Raw genomic sequence first — 15,708 nt, 5'->3', positions numbered from 1 at the left:
TTTGTTTGTTTTTTTTCTCAGCGTCCTTGCGTCGGTTGATACGGCGCAATATTTCGAATGGCTTTACGTGCAAACTAGCGCGACTAACAAAACTAGCATGTTCAGTGGCTCGTGCGCGAGGACAACTACGCAAGTGGCCATTTCCTCAGCCAGCGCTTCAAATCAGTGTAACCTAAACTCAGCGCGTCGACTTCTATCTCGTGGCGATACCGCAGCCAAAGAGTGTGCATCCCTCTTGCGCCTTCGTGAGGCAAGCACGCTCGGCGGTGACAAGAAGACGCAGCCAAGTTCCTTGTCTGCGAAGTTCTCCTCGCTGGGTCCGCAGGACCCCTGCAAGACAGTGTCGATCTGGTCGTCACGATGAACGTGGCCCGAATACTGTGGCTCCTCACCGCAGTCGTCGCATCGCTACAATGGGCACACGCTAATGAGTGAGTGACACCTTCGCATGCTGTAAGACGGATCTATTGTAGTAGGCTTTACCGTGTTACAAAAAATTTACTAAACCAAAATAGCACATGTCTCCCGACTATTTTTTTTTTTTCAGAAAACTGCCGTAAGTCGTAGCAGGGCAATTATAGAGATCATTTCATGTGCGAGGCTCCGCCGAAGGCCCTAAAAGAGAGGTCATTTCTTCTTATCAACAGAACTAATTCAACACCACTTCCATGCCGCTGCAAGCGAATGTTAAAGAAAAGAAAAATTACCATGTCCAGTCTCACGTTCTCTATTGCAGTCTACATTCAGTCGCAACTAGCAAATATATTGCAGTCGTCTGAAATTGAAGATGTTATGTAGGAAAGATGCTGTACGCTGATGAAGGAAACGAAACTATAGCATATAAAGCTGCCACGCTGCAGAAAACGTACGTAGGGGTGGTTTTGGTGGTAACGACGCTCTTGATGTAAACCCTGTATATATTTGTTGTTCCGATGTAAAATGTCCCGAGAACACTGTTTAGAGAAGGTTTTCAGACGCGTGTACTTACGATTTAACTGGCGTAGGTGCCACCAAGCACAGTTGTCGCCGCAATTTTTCTGGGTGAGAGCTACTGGCTGAACAGTCAAGTACAAGACAAGCATACACTATTACCAATATATCATTTCATTGCTACTGCTGCAAAAGACTTTCTTTTTCTATTTTTCGAACATTTGTACCCACGAAAGCTGTTCTTCTGGGCACCTCAATACAATGCGTATTGCATGAGCATCAGCTGACCTCAATTTGTCATTTATGAAAGATGCCCCTAAGTTAAAACTGAGAATATTAACTTTAGTATTTCTTTCATTTTAGCAGCTTAGTAGAGAATGTGACAGAGCACGCATTCTCATCTGCAACGAATGTCGTGTTGTTACAGAGAACGCGTCTATCTTTACTGCATTGCCTTCATGCATTACTCATCCGCCTTCACTGTAAACGCGTGGCACGTCAGAATAAATTCGCTTTTGTTGGAGTAAACGTCAGAAAAGGCGAGCTTATAACTATGCGATAGAAATTCCAAACGCACCTTCATGCTCTCTTGATATGTTTAATAAAGAACCTGAGGGCAGCCCCGTATCCTTCTTAAATAAAGATGTTCGCAGAACTGTTTTGCAAACCAAATAATGACTGTTCATTAGGAAAACAAACATCTGGCTGAGCTGATCAGTTGACGTTGGTTCGCCTTGTGATTCGCAGCGAGTGTGTCGTCGTGACGCCAAATGTGCTGCGACTCGGAGCCAGAGAAACCGTGGTGGCCATCGTGAGCGGCCGACCGCAGAGGGTGAGCGTGTCGCTTCAGAGCCACCCGGTGGGACGCGGCGCTTTCTTCGAGACGACGTTCGACGCGGCTCCAGGTTCGTGGATTAATCTAAGCTCGTTGCGGTAGACACGTGGTCAACGGCAACCTCTTTTGAGGCTGCTAAAGCTGAAGGCTTGATTCTGAGTCTACAAGCTGCTTTTCTGTGGACAATCCAGAATAAGAAACATTGGCTGCAATAGATTCCACTGTTCTGATCCTCTAACTGTATTCCAGCTAATTATTCTTTTCACTAATTGCTCAACGGCAAATATTGCAGTTTACGAATTGTAGCTGGTGAGCCTTACCAGACGCATTCACCGGCACCGAATTCTGAGGTTGTCATCGGTTTTGAGATATACGCCCCGAAACTTGTGGTAAAAATGCGAACTTGTTCCACTTGTTTACCAAAACACCGTTTTATGCATTGAAGCACGAAAGTTAACTGAAACACCAATGTATTTCATCGCACACTTTCGGAAAGAATATCTAGAAACTGGTGTCATCCCCATAATTCGTTCTAAGCGTGAACTCACCAGCTACAATTCGTAAAGTGCAATATGCACCGTAAGACATAAATCAAACACATAATTAGTGCAACGATGCTAATCAGTCGATTATTCACTTTTTTCTCGTACCAATAATGTTTGCCTCTTCGAGTAATCCAGTTCAAGGACTAGAATTGTGTTATCTGCCACAGGCGACTTTAAATGCGAAGCATTAATTTTCGTTGCTGAGTCGGAGCCAAGGTCAAACGCGCGACCGGCTGCTCGAGGCACTTTGAGTGTATTCGCAGGCTTCTTTCACGCTCGGAAAAAACACTTTTATGTATTACGTATTGAGCAACAAGCTGTATCGGGAGTTCTTCGTGTTGTTATACAGTTTTCTCATTGAGACTTCGATTATTAGGACTGTACTTCTCGAGTTAGACAATTAACTACAATTACCTAATTAAACCTCAGTTACGAGAAATTACTGGCGGCTACTCCACTGCGCTGGAAACAATATGCACTAGGTTTTCTTCGAGTAACGCAATTGCTCTTTCTTTAAATTTTGGTGCACGATAGTTAGGACATCCTGTATATCTACATGGGAATTTACAGTTTTGCTATTGCAAATAGGTTGGTTTTAGTGTAATAGCAGACTTGTTGTGTCAGAATGGGAACGCGAAAACTAAGAGAACAGTTGTGACGCCACGTCAGTATTTTTGAACTAGCCTCATGGATTTTGACAATGTCTTCTCGGGATTCGTAATACGTTTATCGACAAACGTGGATGTTTATTAGTTGATTAGGGTTTCACCCCCTAGAACACGACAGTAGCTTTCATAAACGCCGTAGCGAAGTTCTCCGGATTAATCTTGACCACCTGGTATTTTAGGGTGCGCCCTTAGCTGTACACAAGCGTTCTTGCGTTTCGCCCAATCAGTACGCGCGGCTTCTGTGCCTGCGATTAAGACCCGCCAACTACTACTGTGTGCCAAAACGTCATCGCCACTTAGCCAACGCGGCGGGTCCCTCGAGCTACAACACTCGAACTTGATTGTTTGCTTGTAGCAGAATCCATTCGCAAAATGTATTCGAATAAGCGTTTCTTCCCCTCATAAAGTGTTCCGCATTCGTATTGCAACACGACTTACGCCATTTCAGTAATAATGTAAGTCTCCTAATGCAGGCAGCCCCTATTGAAAAAACTTCCAGACTGCATACCTGCACAATTTCTTAAAACCTACTCGACCATACTTGATCTGCTGACTCAACCGTGCACTCAAGGCACATTGTTAGCGAAATGGCATACAAGTCTGAACAAAAGCCCAGGTAACCACCCAGATCTATTATACATAGGACAACTCACGCGTATCCCTGAAAGAAAGAATTCGCGAACTCCTCTGGGAGTTGTCTAAGTGTGCGTGAGCATTGGGCCACTTGCTCACCTCCACGCCCGGTGTCATTATCAATGTTATGAAACTTGATTCGGCCAGTATAAACTACAGCGCTGCGGCGACGTGAACTGCTGCGGATGGCGGCTCAAGGTGAATTTATGAGGCAAGCAGGGTACTGCAGGTGGCTGCGCCAGGTGCGCTGATGACGTTCCGATCATGATAAGCCGTTATCGCTCTTTATCCATCCGCGTCGAACCATTATCCACCGTGACCAACCGTACCCCCGCGGCGGCTGCGTATGACGTGGCCGTACGGGCCCCTATCTTGAAGGCGATATGCGATGGGAACACAGTTCGGCGGGTGCTGATAGCTTCGCGTGCGCTGTGTTCTCGCCTCTTCGCGCTGAAGCGAGAGGCAGCACGAATGTCAATTCGCTTGCTGCTGCGGGCCCTATCTTGAAAGCGGTCGTCTTACGTGACGGACGGACGGACGGAGGTTTTCCCGCGTTGGGTAGGCATAGAAATGCTTACGCATTTAAAAGAACACGCATATGTGCGCATGTGCTAGAGATTGGACGAACTTCAAGAGACCTGGGCCGGGATAACGTAAAACTACTCGAATCAGTTTGTTATTCCAAATCTGCCATTAGCCCTCTGTGATAGGTCGGAATGGCTCGGGCTCCACCCAAACGGGCGCGGCTCGAGCCACTTTGACCTATCACGGAGGGCTAATGGTAGATTTGGGATAAAAACAGGTTAGAATTATTCTACGTTATCCCGGCCTCGTATAAGCCTGCTCAACGGAGCGCGTATCACTGCAGCCGCTGATGACAGCGCATGAGCTGGGGTAGCACTCATGACGGTGGTATTAACAACAGTGCTCATGGTACGTACTTATCTTATAACGATAATGCCACTCATGACGTTACGAAAAAGTTATCAGTAGTGGTAGATAATAGTCTTTCGGCTACCGGGTACCCTTAAGAACACTAGCGGTGTTGCTCGCAGGCTCCCCGGTGACGGCGGAGGTGGCCGTAAAGCCCGACGATCTGTCCGAGTTGCAGCTGTCTAAGGAAGAGGTGCAGGTGACTCTGACGGTGCAGTGCGGGACACTCTGGAAACGTCAAGTGCGACTCCCCGTGAGTGGAGCTTCGGCTGATCTACTTTTCCTGCAGACGGACAAGCCTATCTACCATCCAGGCTCCGACGGTGAGTGTCTTGGAGTCGTTAGAATTGTATTCTGGAGGAATCAGTGTTTCCAGAACGTCAGCGTTAGGTTACCCACAAACCGAAGCTGCTATCACAAAGGGCACTCGATGCGAGAGGGTCGCCCGCACTGCTGGATTTGAAGTTGTGCAAGGTACTAGTCAAGATACTCTCTGTAGGACCCATCCTTGGTATATGGCACGTTTACCTTTAAGTTGACTGGTTAAAAACGCAAACATGTCTTCTGCGTGCCACCTGTAGGCATAGAAATGAAGTGCCAAATACTCAGTTTGAGAACGCACGCGCTGCCCAGTGCAACAACTGATTGGAAACTAATAAAATGAACTTGATAACAACAAGGGTAAATAAGAATTCAAAGTGATCCCCTAAAAAGGGATGGCTGGGTAGGAGGGGCGTTAGCAGTACACACTTCGTCCACAGACGTGTTTCTCTTCGTCGCCTTCGACTAGTGTCACGGGTGCTTGATGACCAGTGCGAAATAGGGTTCTGAGGCGTATTTGGGATCTGCAAATTTTACGACGTCAACCGTACTCTAATGCGAACACAGGACAAGAGAGCAGCGGGCAGCGTTCGCAGCGTGTCTCAACCAGAGCAGCTCAGGCAATCTCTAGCTCGCGCTTCCCGGATGACTGGCGATGTGGCTGCAGCGCCGGGCATTCGTCTTCACTACAGTACCAAGGAAGATTTCTCGGGTGAATAGATCTGGCAGTCTACCGGACTCCACGTGAGCATCTGAGCCCATACGCCATGCAAAATAGAAATGTTACAAGGTTTCTGCCGCAGTTAGATTCGAGCAGCTCTGCGATCGACAGTTTACAGCAGATAACGTACTTATGTCACACTAACCTTTAAGCATGTCCAACATTTTCTTTCTAGTTATGTACGTGGGGAAATATCTCACCATAAATGCATGGTTGTACAGCTTTACAATAAGGACATTAACATACACAGTGATTTCATCTGTATTTCGTGCACTACCTGTAAAATATGCGCGAATTTGGCTAAGAGTCACTGTAAACACTTTTTGCGCAAGCACTTAATGCGTGTGAGTGGGCAATAGACGTAGGAGGCAGTTACCCGTCGTAAACTGAAATTTCCTCATGAGAGAGAGAAATACAGAATATACTTTAATTTCAGAGCAAGACGCTTCAGGACATATGTGCTGTTCCTCCATGAGCGTCGTCATCTGCGACCCAGTTTATGTAGAGCCACATTCAGATGACGTTGTACCTGAAGAACGTATTGAAGAGGCGTTCTGAATGAAAAAGGCCTCGCATTGCTTGTCCGGCTGTCGACCAGCCACCCATACTAAGAGGGGAGCGTGAGTAGTCTGAGGGAGGGGAGCTTCTCAAGGACTGTGAAGGTGGAGCAGGTCCACGATATATGTGGAGATCAGGCAAATTGTATACTGAGGTGGTAAGCGTATTTGTATGGGCTTGACGTGTAACAGTGCCTTGTCAACAGGATAGTTAAAGACCAGGAGCGTCTATCTTGCCACGTCTTTCTTGCCAGTGGTGCATAGTACGTAGAAGCAAACACTGCTGTGAACCTCGCCTTGTATGCAGACTTAGGTCACGTAAAGTCTTCTACTTGGACCGCTGCATACCTTGCGCAGAAACACAATTTTTACATAACGAATAATTGTTCCGTTTTGTTTGACTGGTCTAGTTCACATCAGGTTCATCGCTCTAAATGGATCACTGCTGCCAGCGTCAACGCCGTTCAAGCTTGAAGTCAGGGTGCGTATTGCTCAGCCATTTATGTTACTTTTCTGCACACGTTTAAAAGTAGAGAAATAAAGCAATTATATTCTAAGCAGGCATTGTCTGACCCACGTTAGATAGTGACGAAGCATTGTGGTGGTGAAGAGAAGACCAGGAAATATTTTTGATGTGAAAGCGGTGTTTGTCACCCGTCTACTAAGAAATCGCTGTTCGCCTGTTCGTTTCCAGTGCTTGTGATCTCTTCTAAGTTTATTTGAACGAGCACGCGCTCAAATGAATCCAGCGAATGAAAGCCACTGTTGGGCACAACATAAAAACCATTATAGGGTTTACTGCAGCGAAACAACAAGTCACGCTCACAGTCTTATAAGCAAGAAACGAGGCTTGAGTGTGCTCGACATGATGGTTTATCGGTGATGCCACTGTCTTTTACCGTTAATTTCCTTGTTGTCCAATCGCACGGTTTAAATCACCGATTGCGCTATGGTAAGTATAAGCACGCGTTCTAGATTACCAACAAAAATGTCCGAACACTACAAATCTTTACTAAGTATGCAGATTCCTCTACAACGCACCAGAAGAGAGGGAAAAGAAATAAATAAAAGTTCCCTAACCTTCTTTCTTGGCCCTAGGTGTGCGCGCATGTTTTTCAGTGGTCAGCCAATCGCTTACTTCGCATGGAGGAATCTTTCCAACGCGTGTGGTTTCTTCTCCTTCTTTCCGCTGCGATTTTATTTCTTCAGAATCCACAAAACGTGGTATTGGAGGAGAAGGACTTCGTTCCGGACCGAGAACTTATGCTCAGCCACCAGTTCACGGTGCCAAAACACACTGTCCTCGGAGAATGGAAGCTGGTTATGCGTTACGGACACAAGGTAGGTTTGTTGTCAACCTGGCTGGTTTTCTACTCGGTCGCTTGGCTTGTGTCATCTTGTAGTAGTGGCATAATGCATCTTTTGTTTCATCTCTTCTTTTGCGAACAGTTTCAGCAAAACACGACCGCTACGTTTGCCGTGGAAAAATATGGTGAGTTAAGTCACATAAAGCATTCAAATCTTAGCAACTCCTTAACGGCACAAAATTTTTAAAAAGTCAGACAATTAGTCTTTCCACTTGCTGCCTTCACCGGGTCCGAATAAAGTCTCAACACATTGTTTCGGTTTATAATTGCGGGAAGGTGACAACCATGATTCCGTACCTACGAAGCGCTTCACTACCCCCTTTATTCGACGTAATTGAGCACCCGAATTCGAATAGGGTTTTCGTTCTTAAGTACTACTTGCCATTCCCCGGCTGCCTTCGCTAATACTGCGTCCAAGCATCTACTCGTGCGAACAGTTCTAGCGCAGGGAACCTTTTGCGACAACGGACACTGGTTCACCTGGTACTATGTGCCATCTTTGTTGGCAAAGTATACCATTTGTTGAGCTATCCAAACTTACGCTATGGCATGGAATGGTGAACAAGCTTTTGCTCGAGGCGCACTTAATGTCTCGGTGCCTCCAGTGCAGGAACTCCGCGAACGTTTCAGCGACTCACCGCGTAGGGCAAATCGCTAATGATGGTTGACATTAGCTTGTTGTTTGCTGTAGTCGAGCTGAATGCGTATTCGTCAAGATGCACATACGCACTATCATCGGAGCACGTGTGGCCTGGTAAAATTAATATATTTTCGTCACATTAAATGGAGAAGGCTTTGCCTTAGCGGCGCACCAGCCACGAATGCGCTTCAAAGTCCGAAACTGCAGAATTGCTCGCGCTGACTTACTTGAGACCTCTGCTCCTGACTTCAGCAGCCTAACTTCAAAAGAGCGTTTTGTCTACTGAGGGTGCTCATATGCAGAATGACACATGACTAATTGCGAGCAAGACCGTTCTTCAGGCATTGAATTAAATGTATACATTTTGATTCGGGCTTATAGATTACATATATCCATATTGAAGCAATGCTATAAATAATTTTCTTGGTAGTAATTAGCATTAACTATGCCAGAAGAAGAAACTTTTCAAGATCTATCTTCAGAAAAACTAAAATGTGCCACTATTCTTCTATTCTCTTCCCTTAATCACTAACCATAACCTTCTTTTCCTCCGTTTCACCTTATCCTGGTCCATAATAGCAGGCTAGAGTAGTCAACCCTAGGCCAAGCTCTCTGCCATTTATTAAATAAACTTTTGTTTGTTTATCCTCTTTAGGAACAGAGTAGCTTATATACGGTGTCCCTCTGTTCTCGCTTTGTTGCAGTGCTCCCGCGGTTTTCAGTGCAGTTGAGAACAGTTGACTACATTCTGCCAGACTTCAACAACATCACTGTTAATGTTCGAGCAAAGTAAGTTGGCACATTTCTCCTCCAGTAGAAAGAGAACATACGCAACTCGACTGCCGCAGAAACTCCTTCTGTATAACTATACAAAACTTTCCATGTAGCTCATTGTAACTTAGGCCTCTTCTTGCTTAGAATCGTTTTCGGATTTCAGGTGGCGTGGCCACGGAAAGGTGCGATTCAGAAGAGAGCGATCAACGTACAACTTTCTCCGCAGGTTCGTGAACAAAGAATCCGTCCGGGGCCGTCGTTTCCTTCCGGTTTTCTGTCAAGAACGAGCTGGGCGTCGTGGAGGAGATCGGCACCAGCGGCATGCCTAAGATGGTACACACCTCAGTTGGCACGGGACAGTGCCGTAGACGATGCATGCCGTAGACGATGGTGCTAAAACGATGGTGACGACGGGACAGTGCCACAGACGATGCCGTAGATGATGGTGGTAAAAAAAGAACATCTGGACAAAGTAGGAAATTCGCAGACGTAGGATGAAATCAGCTGCCACAGAACAGGTGTAATTGAATACCGCTGGGAGGGCTGGGAGCGGCCTTCGTCCTGCATTAGGCATGGAATAGGATGACGAAGATTATTATCTACAGAAATCCTGAAATCAAAAGGAGATCTGTGGAGTTTCATGGCGCTAGGTTTGGTTACAAATCGAGAACTCTCCTTTTCTTAGCTCCGGTCTTGCAGCGACACCCCCATGTCTGAACAACACTGGCCTTGTTTAGATGTAGTAATACAGTGACTGCTCTGGTAAATGTAGCAGCGCTGTGTTCTAAATTAATCCGGAGTCCCCCACTACGGCGTGCCTCATAATCAGATGGTGGTTTTGGCACGTAAAATTTCCATTATAAAAAAAATGTAGTAGCGCCCCCGCCGTCGTGGCGTAGCGGCTACGGTGTTGCCCTGCTAGGCTCGTAGGTCGCGGCATCAAATCCCGGCCGCGGCGGCCGCATTTCGATGGGGGTACAAGGCAAGAACGCATGTGTCCCGTGTATTGGGGGCATGTTAAAGATACCCAGGTCGTCAACATTAATCCGGAGTCCCCCTCTACAGCGTGCCTCATAATCAGATCGTGGTTTTGGCACGCAAAACCCCAGAATTTAATTTTTAATTTAAATGTAGTAGCTACGTGTTTGTTTCCGAAAAAGAATATTTGTTACCACCTACGAAATTCGTCTTCGCTTCGTTTTGTAGCACTGAGCTGTAATTAGGTGGAAAGCAAGTCATGTTTTTCTTTCAGTACGTGAGACATTAGCTACAAACTTGCCACCGTTCTGAGCTCATCTGCGGTGAGAGAGAAAGAGAGCTGTATTATATTTAAACCAAACAAGTTTTCCACGCTACTGGAGATGCAAGGTGATATATGAAACAGTTTAGGAACTATGACAGTGCAAATATTAGTTTACTTTAGGCCGAATTGAATACGAATCGTATACTGGCGGAAGCGAATCGAATTCAGTGCTTTTCGAATGATTTTTTAATGAAATAACGAACATAAGTTTTGCACCACTGATATAAAACAATATTACATCCTAGTCTTCAAACGTTGGCAAGTTTATTTATTAGCTAAATAATTCTGAAGCATGGTTTCTTAGAAGCACATAAGTGCAACGTTGGGAGCAAATACGCAACTTCTTCGCATACTGAGGGCTCTCCGAAGCATAGCCAGTCGCGTACTTTCATATGAAGTTTAGAAACTATGCCGTGTGGACCAGTTAGCACCTCTTTATACCATCAAGACTAAATCTAAAATTGCCGTCGTCTTTTACGACCGGCCGAGCGGAAAAAGAACTTTTTCTACTTGAAGTGGTCGCGGCATACGGAGCCACCATATTAATAATTAATACTGCAACAAATACTGCAACACGTTGCTCCGGCATCCGTAAGCTTTACAAATTAAGCAATACAATCTGCCGAGTGTCTTGTCTGACCAAATTTGAAAGGCGAATGATCACGGTTTAACCGGAAAGTCAGGCTTCGTGAGCTACTCAGCGTGCTCTATCGCGTAACTTCTATTGCGTATCTATATGCAATATGCCCACTATAGCAGCGACGAAACGCATCGTATCTTTGCTACAGTTTTACTGTTTATCATACACAGTTCACGGTGCGAAGTGCTCGAAAACTATTTCAGAATATTCGTATTTGCGAAGAACGACAAACGACCGGACGTAATCAAATAGTACAACATTCGATACGTTATTCGAAAGTTCTGAAAACTCATACATCCTCCCCCCCCCCCCCTTCCCCTATATTTGCCGCACAAAACCGGTACCAGCAAGTCCACCCCCAAAACTTCGTAAAAAACTGCTGGCTCTCCCGTAATCGAGAGTAGATGTAAGCATGAAATGGCTACTGGCAAAGCAGATTGGTTGGAGGTGATACTACCCACAATCTTAAAATGGGTATAGTGCATGTTCGCAACGGCACACACCACCACGTCACACCGCAACACAGCGCACCACACCGCACCACGCCATACTGTGCACTGGTCCATATGGACGCAATAGTTTCCTGTCACAGACAGAACCTCATTGCAAGTCTCCGTCTCGGCCAAACAGCCACTCACGGACCGCTGGCGTTGAAAAAAGCACAGGCAACCCTGTCTCAGTGCCAAAAGATAAGTGTATGGTGTCCTGTATCTGCCTTTTGAACGCCGCTATTGGAAATTACAAATATAACTTCAGCGTACTAGAAGTTATATCTTGAGTGATATTGTGAACAAACATTAGGAGGAACTCGGAAGCGATATTTTTTGTAACTTGTTTGGGCAGTAACAACCGTATGCAATGCGGTCCGGTACAAAGGGTTGGGGGCCTGAGACCGCGTTTACTTAACTTTTGACTGGTTGCCCGGATAATCTCGTTTTGTTCTCACGACGATGACCGGATGTTCTGGTTTGAGGGCCCGGATGGCGGCTCTGGCTTTTGGCTCAAGGTCACTTGTCGGCGACTTTCAAGTGACCATCACTGCAGACGCTGATAAATGTCGACAAGTACATCGCTTGTAGGAATGACGCATTGAGAAGCAGCTATAATCACTTGTGACTACGTCGTGTTACAACGTCGGTGCACCTTGCAGCTGGAATACGGCGACGCCGTGTATAGGCTGGCACGGGACGAAGTGGTCGCCAAGCTTGGCCAGCAGAAGCTGCGCGCTGTCTTCGAGGCGCGCGCCCGTCTCGTGGTAGAGGCGACGGTCATCGAGGAGGCGACGGGAATACGGGAGACTTCGCGCAGTGAGCAGGCCGTCTTCTCCACATCGCCGTTCCTGGTGTCTACGGCACGCAGCGAGAAGAGCTTCAAGCCGGGAGCGAAGTTCTACGTAACGGTGAGAGCAGGCCGCCATCGCTGGCTCAACTATTAATTGAACCAAATCTAAGAGCAAACATTCTTAGCTTGTGATGTATAGATAACGTGTAATCAAATTAGCGAATTCGCCGGCATATTATTGATTGAGCTGGCGCAAGACAGGGGTAATTGGAGAACGCTGGAAGAGGCATTCGTCCTGCAGTGGACTTAAACATGATGAGGGTAATGATTAAACATGCTTACATTATGCAATAGCTGACATTAGGAGCAAGAAGTAGACTTTTGCAGGTCGTGTGAAGCGTAGAACAGATGAGTTGTTTATCAGCACAATGTAACTGGTACCAAGCAAATGAAAACGAAGTCTAGGGTGGCCTATGATTAGACAGTACTGATACCAGGAAATCTGCATGGCATATGATAACATCGGCTATTACTTGCAGGTAACTAGTATGCATTAGTATTGAACAACAGTGACCGATTAAGATAATATGAACCCTGAGCCTTTAGCCTGAAGCCACCGCTAGGACCAGGGAACCAGTCTTCGTCATGAATTTATGAAGACGTGTCCTCTTGTCGAAGCGTTCGCTCGGGGCTAAGGCTTCCCTTTTTCGCTAATTGTTACTCCCTAAACTGTTACGCTTATTTACTGCTGTGACCCCCTCGTCTGAACTGCATGTATTATGATCTCTGGCAACGAGAATTAGGTTGTCAAACATCGCTTGGCGTGTCCATATCGGCCCATGCCTTACCTTCGGACCATCTTTTCGCGTTCGGTTATTTCTTTTTTGTCAAACTGTTCATCCCCTTTTCATGTTCACCTATTTCGCTCCTCGACCACTTCAATGCTCGCAGGCGGATGTGACGTACGCCAACGGTGAGCCCGCCGCGAATATTCCGACTAGGCTGACGTGCGCAAAGTGTCACGTGTCGCCTACGACCTACAATACCGATAAAAACGGTGTTGTGACTTTCTTCGTCGCCTCAAGGACTAACGACGCGAGATTCGAATTCAAGGTAGGAACCTGCAGATTATGCGGCTACATATATATTTTTTCTTTTTCTGTTTCCATACCAATTTCTAATACTCATTGCTCATCACGTCGGACGTTTTCAGAAATAAATTACGAGAGACAGCCTCAAAAAAAAAAAAAAAAAAGCTCTCGCGGCATCCTTGTTCCCGCCAACTTTGGAGAAAAATACACTGTATCGTCGCCGACAGCGAAAACGGTCAACTAAGTGCATTGCACATCCCGCGAGACGACGTAGCACTCTAAGACGCAGCATCAGCACAAATTGCCGCCGAGCAGTGTGACACCCTCAATGTGTTCAAGTAAATGAGCAGTTCTCATCATAACACAAAAAAAGGAGTGGTCATCTTGTCCAAGTCCATGAAGATGCTGCTTTGCCCATCTAACCATGGTTATTTCCGAAAACAATGTTGTTGCTGTTGTTGTCTAAGACATACAGTGGTTAATAAGAACTGTCTGGAAAATACGCTTTGTCACGGCACCTTTATATGGCCTGAGAAGTCACAAGTTGAGTGTAAAAGCCGTAGAATTCGATGAGCGTGTGCCCCTTATTTACTGGGCGTCGTGCCGTTGGGTTAGCACATTTGTGCGTCCGTGGTATCTGTAGCACGTTTGTTTTCCAATATATCTTTTTTTTTTCCTTAAGGCGGTGTTAGATCATGGTTTCTTAACATTTTTTATGGCATAACTGACTTTATGGTACTGTATATTTTCACATGCTTGTAGTTAATAAACAACACCAACAACAACATGCGTGTATCTGTTGACTGAGGAAGTACGGGGAGCAAAGGAAGAGAGTTAAGAAGCAAGGGCCTGGTATCAAAATACGCCCACGCTGTTCCACCGTCAAGAAAAGAGGAAATAAGAGACCCGCTGCACAAGCTTCTGATCTTCTTTCCTCTCTCATGAGCGCACTTCCCTCGTAAGCTATGATCCGCAGTGGTCCAACAAGGCATGCATCACGCTGGAACCAACGTTTTGACACCGACAATTTCTCTCGTAAGAGCGTTGGCTCCAGCCGTGGAAACCCTCATTCGACTACTTTCCGACCACTATATATCACGTCTAACCTTCATCTTCGCGTGTGAACCTGTCTTGTTTCCACCTGGTGCGCCGTGTGACATGCCGTCATGCGCAGGTGGAAACCGCTGATCCAAAGTATGGACAGGAGCAGCAAGCCCGAACCGAATTCTCAATGAACCCGTACAGGGACAACTCTGGAAAATATATGGTCATCGAGAGGAAGGACCCCAAGACGTTGATCAAGGTGAGACCCCGTGCGATTGCCACCGCTAAACTCGGTACACCCCAGACTTTAATTAATCACGCTGGCATATGAATTTACACTTTGGCATTTTGATGATTTGATGAGTATTTTCTATCGCCGGTATGTACGGGGGAGCCCGTGGCCAATAGCTCGAATTTTGCTGGCTTCAGAAGCAACCTACGCGTATTAACGATGTTGGTTGTAATGTCATGTGGCCTTTTCTCTCTATCTCTCTCTGTCACTCTCTTCAGTCACTTTTGAACGTTCAGCCACTTTCTGTCTTTTTTTTTTTTGCCACTAAAAGAATTTTCAGAAATTGCGAGTGCAAACCTTGTAATTTCGCATGTGTGTTTGAGTAAATTATTTTTTTTTTCTCAGTTTTTCTACTTCTTGCGGTGGCAGTTCTATGTGAGGAATCGTTACTTATTTTTCTTTACAGGCTGAATCAACATTCGACGCCGTACTGTTCACATCTGACAAAGTCAAAGTGACGTCAGCCTACTACGTGGTAAGCATTTTAATTATGTTAAAAACGAACAATATAGAAATTATATTTGTATTTTAAATGTTTTTGGAAGACAATACCACGTACGACTTGAGCCCATGAGACAAAAAAAAACTATAAATGCGCAAACGTACTCTTTAAAAGCTATCACTGGCCCTAGAAAAAAAAAGTGAATGCGTTATTGCGTACGTATACGCATATTGAGGTCATACTATTCGAGAACAAATGTCGCGAACAGCGCTTGTGTCGTCTCTTCTCGTCCGCGTGCCTTCGTTGCACTGTGACACATTGAACGTATCACAACTTGCCCAGTTCACTATTCTTGAACAAATATTTCAGAGCGCAATATCCCACGAGATGTGCCTTAAAATCAATTAAGTTACAGGCGTTAATACGTAGTGCAAAACACCGGTCATGTCTTGAGCAATCCGAGTGCTAACGCGGGTCTAGTTTCCTGAACCTCAACTGAGCTCGTTTACAATTCGCTGCGCGGACAGTGGAGAATAATATAAATTCCGGGATGAAACCTCAGAGCCATCAGCAGTGTTCTGAGGCGGCGCTTAGAGCTAGTTCATCTGAAACGCGCAAAAATGATCAAAGCAAGTGGCAAAAAGGCAGAATCTCCTAAACGCCGCGCGAGCGCTGTAGCTATGGCGGCATT

General features: G+C 45.8%; 1 protein-coding gene across 1 annotated transcript in view; it reads left to right on the top strand.

The window, feature by feature from the left end:
- Positions 1 to 259: 259 nt before the first annotated feature.
- LOC119442751 (venom factor-like) overlaps positions 260 to 15,708 on the top strand; it is a 57,696-nt gene continuing 42,247 nt past the window's right edge. Inside the window, 13 exon segments of the mRNA XM_049663029.1 lie at positions 260 to 431; positions 1,678 to 1,835; positions 4,667 to 4,867; positions 6,554 to 6,624; positions 7,353 to 7,484; positions 7,593 to 7,635; positions 8,855 to 8,939; positions 9,151 to 9,178; positions 9,180 to 9,257; positions 12,018 to 12,266; positions 13,100 to 13,261; positions 14,414 to 14,542; positions 14,982 to 15,050. Of these exon segments, the coding sequence (XP_049518986.1) occupies positions 361 to 431; positions 1,678 to 1,835; positions 4,667 to 4,867; positions 6,554 to 6,624; positions 7,353 to 7,484; positions 7,593 to 7,635; positions 8,855 to 8,939; positions 9,151 to 9,178; positions 9,180 to 9,257; positions 12,018 to 12,266; positions 13,100 to 13,261; positions 14,414 to 14,542; positions 14,982 to 15,050 (1,476 nt within the window). The 5' untranslated portion in view covers positions 260 to 360.

This window comes from Dermacentor silvarum, chromosome 2, assembly GCF_013339745.2.
Source record: "Dermacentor silvarum isolate Dsil-2018 chromosome 2, BIME_Dsil_1.4, whole genome shotgun sequence".
Lineage (NCBI taxonomy): Eukaryota > Metazoa > Arthropoda > Arachnida > Ixodida > Ixodidae > Dermacentor > Dermacentor silvarum.
The sequence above is the reverse complement of the archived record's forward strand: the minus strand, read 5'-3'. Positions and strand labels throughout refer to the sequence as shown.